At 69.1% G+C, this 740-nt stretch overlaps 1 protein-coding gene across 3 annotated transcripts in view; it reads right to left on the minus strand.

Moving 5' to 3' along the window:
- The window catches only part of LSM14A (LSM14A mRNA processing body assembly factor), a 20353-nt gene extending 19619 nt beyond the window's left edge, over nt 1-734 (minus strand). For all 3 annotated transcript variants that reach the window (XM_035891523.1, XM_035891524.1, XM_009635918.2), the window contains exon 1: nt 345-734. In XM_035891523.1, the coding sequence (XP_035747416.1) occupies nt 345-465 (121 nt within the window). In that variant the 5' untranslated portion in view covers nt 466-734. The remainder of the gene's footprint in view (nt 1-344) is intronic.
- Nucleotides 735-740: the final 6 nt, after the last annotated feature.

Consider the following 740-nt stretch of genomic DNA (forward strand, 5'->3'; position numbering starts at 1 on the left):
GCCCCCCCCCCCCCCGCCGCAGACGCTTCGTACGGGAGGATGGCGGGAGGACGCGCCTCCGGCCCCAACTACGCGGGCTCTTACCGAAGCTCCGCCAAGCACCCTCGCAGCTGCTGCTGGGCCGTCGTAGGCTGCAGGCCTTCCCCCCCCACCCCGGGCCTCCTCATCGCTACAACGCCACGGACGACTCCGCCGCGGTTTCAGGTTCTTGCTCGATCCCCGACGGGCCCCCAACGGTCCCCAAGCCGCCGCCGCCCGCACCGCGGACCCGCTCCCCTCCCGCCCCCTCCCCGAGGCGTTGGTGGGCCGCCAGGGCCCAGTCCCCTACTCGGCCGGGTCCTTACCCTTGGCCAGCGCCACAGTGGAGTTTTCGGTGTCGATGGTGTACAAGATCCCTTCATAGCGGATCTCGGCCTTGGAGATAAGGCTGATCTTGCTCCCGATGTAGGGCGTCCCCCCGCTCATGGTGCTGGCTTCTCGGTCGGGGACACCCCCCCTCCTCCCCTGCCGAGCACTCCTGAAGCCGGGCACAAGCAACTAAACAAGCCCGGCTCAGAGTCGTAGTAGGCGCTCTACTCCTCCCGCTTCGAGCCCGACCTTCCGCCGATCCCCCAGCGACGGCTCTCCCTGCGCAGACTCCCTCAGCACACCCCGCACCAAAAGCACCCAGAAGCTCCCAACATGGCCGCCGCCTTCATCTTCCCTCCGAGCCAGCCCCCCTCGCTCCAGCCCCGAAATGG

Source organism: Egretta garzetta, unplaced genomic scaffold, assembly GCF_000687185.1.
Source record: "Egretta garzetta isolate BGI_Z169 unplaced genomic scaffold, ASM68718v1 scaffold23, whole genome shotgun sequence".
In the NCBI taxonomy this organism is placed as follows: domain Eukaryota; kingdom Metazoa; phylum Chordata; class Aves; order Pelecaniformes; family Ardeidae; genus Egretta; species Egretta garzetta.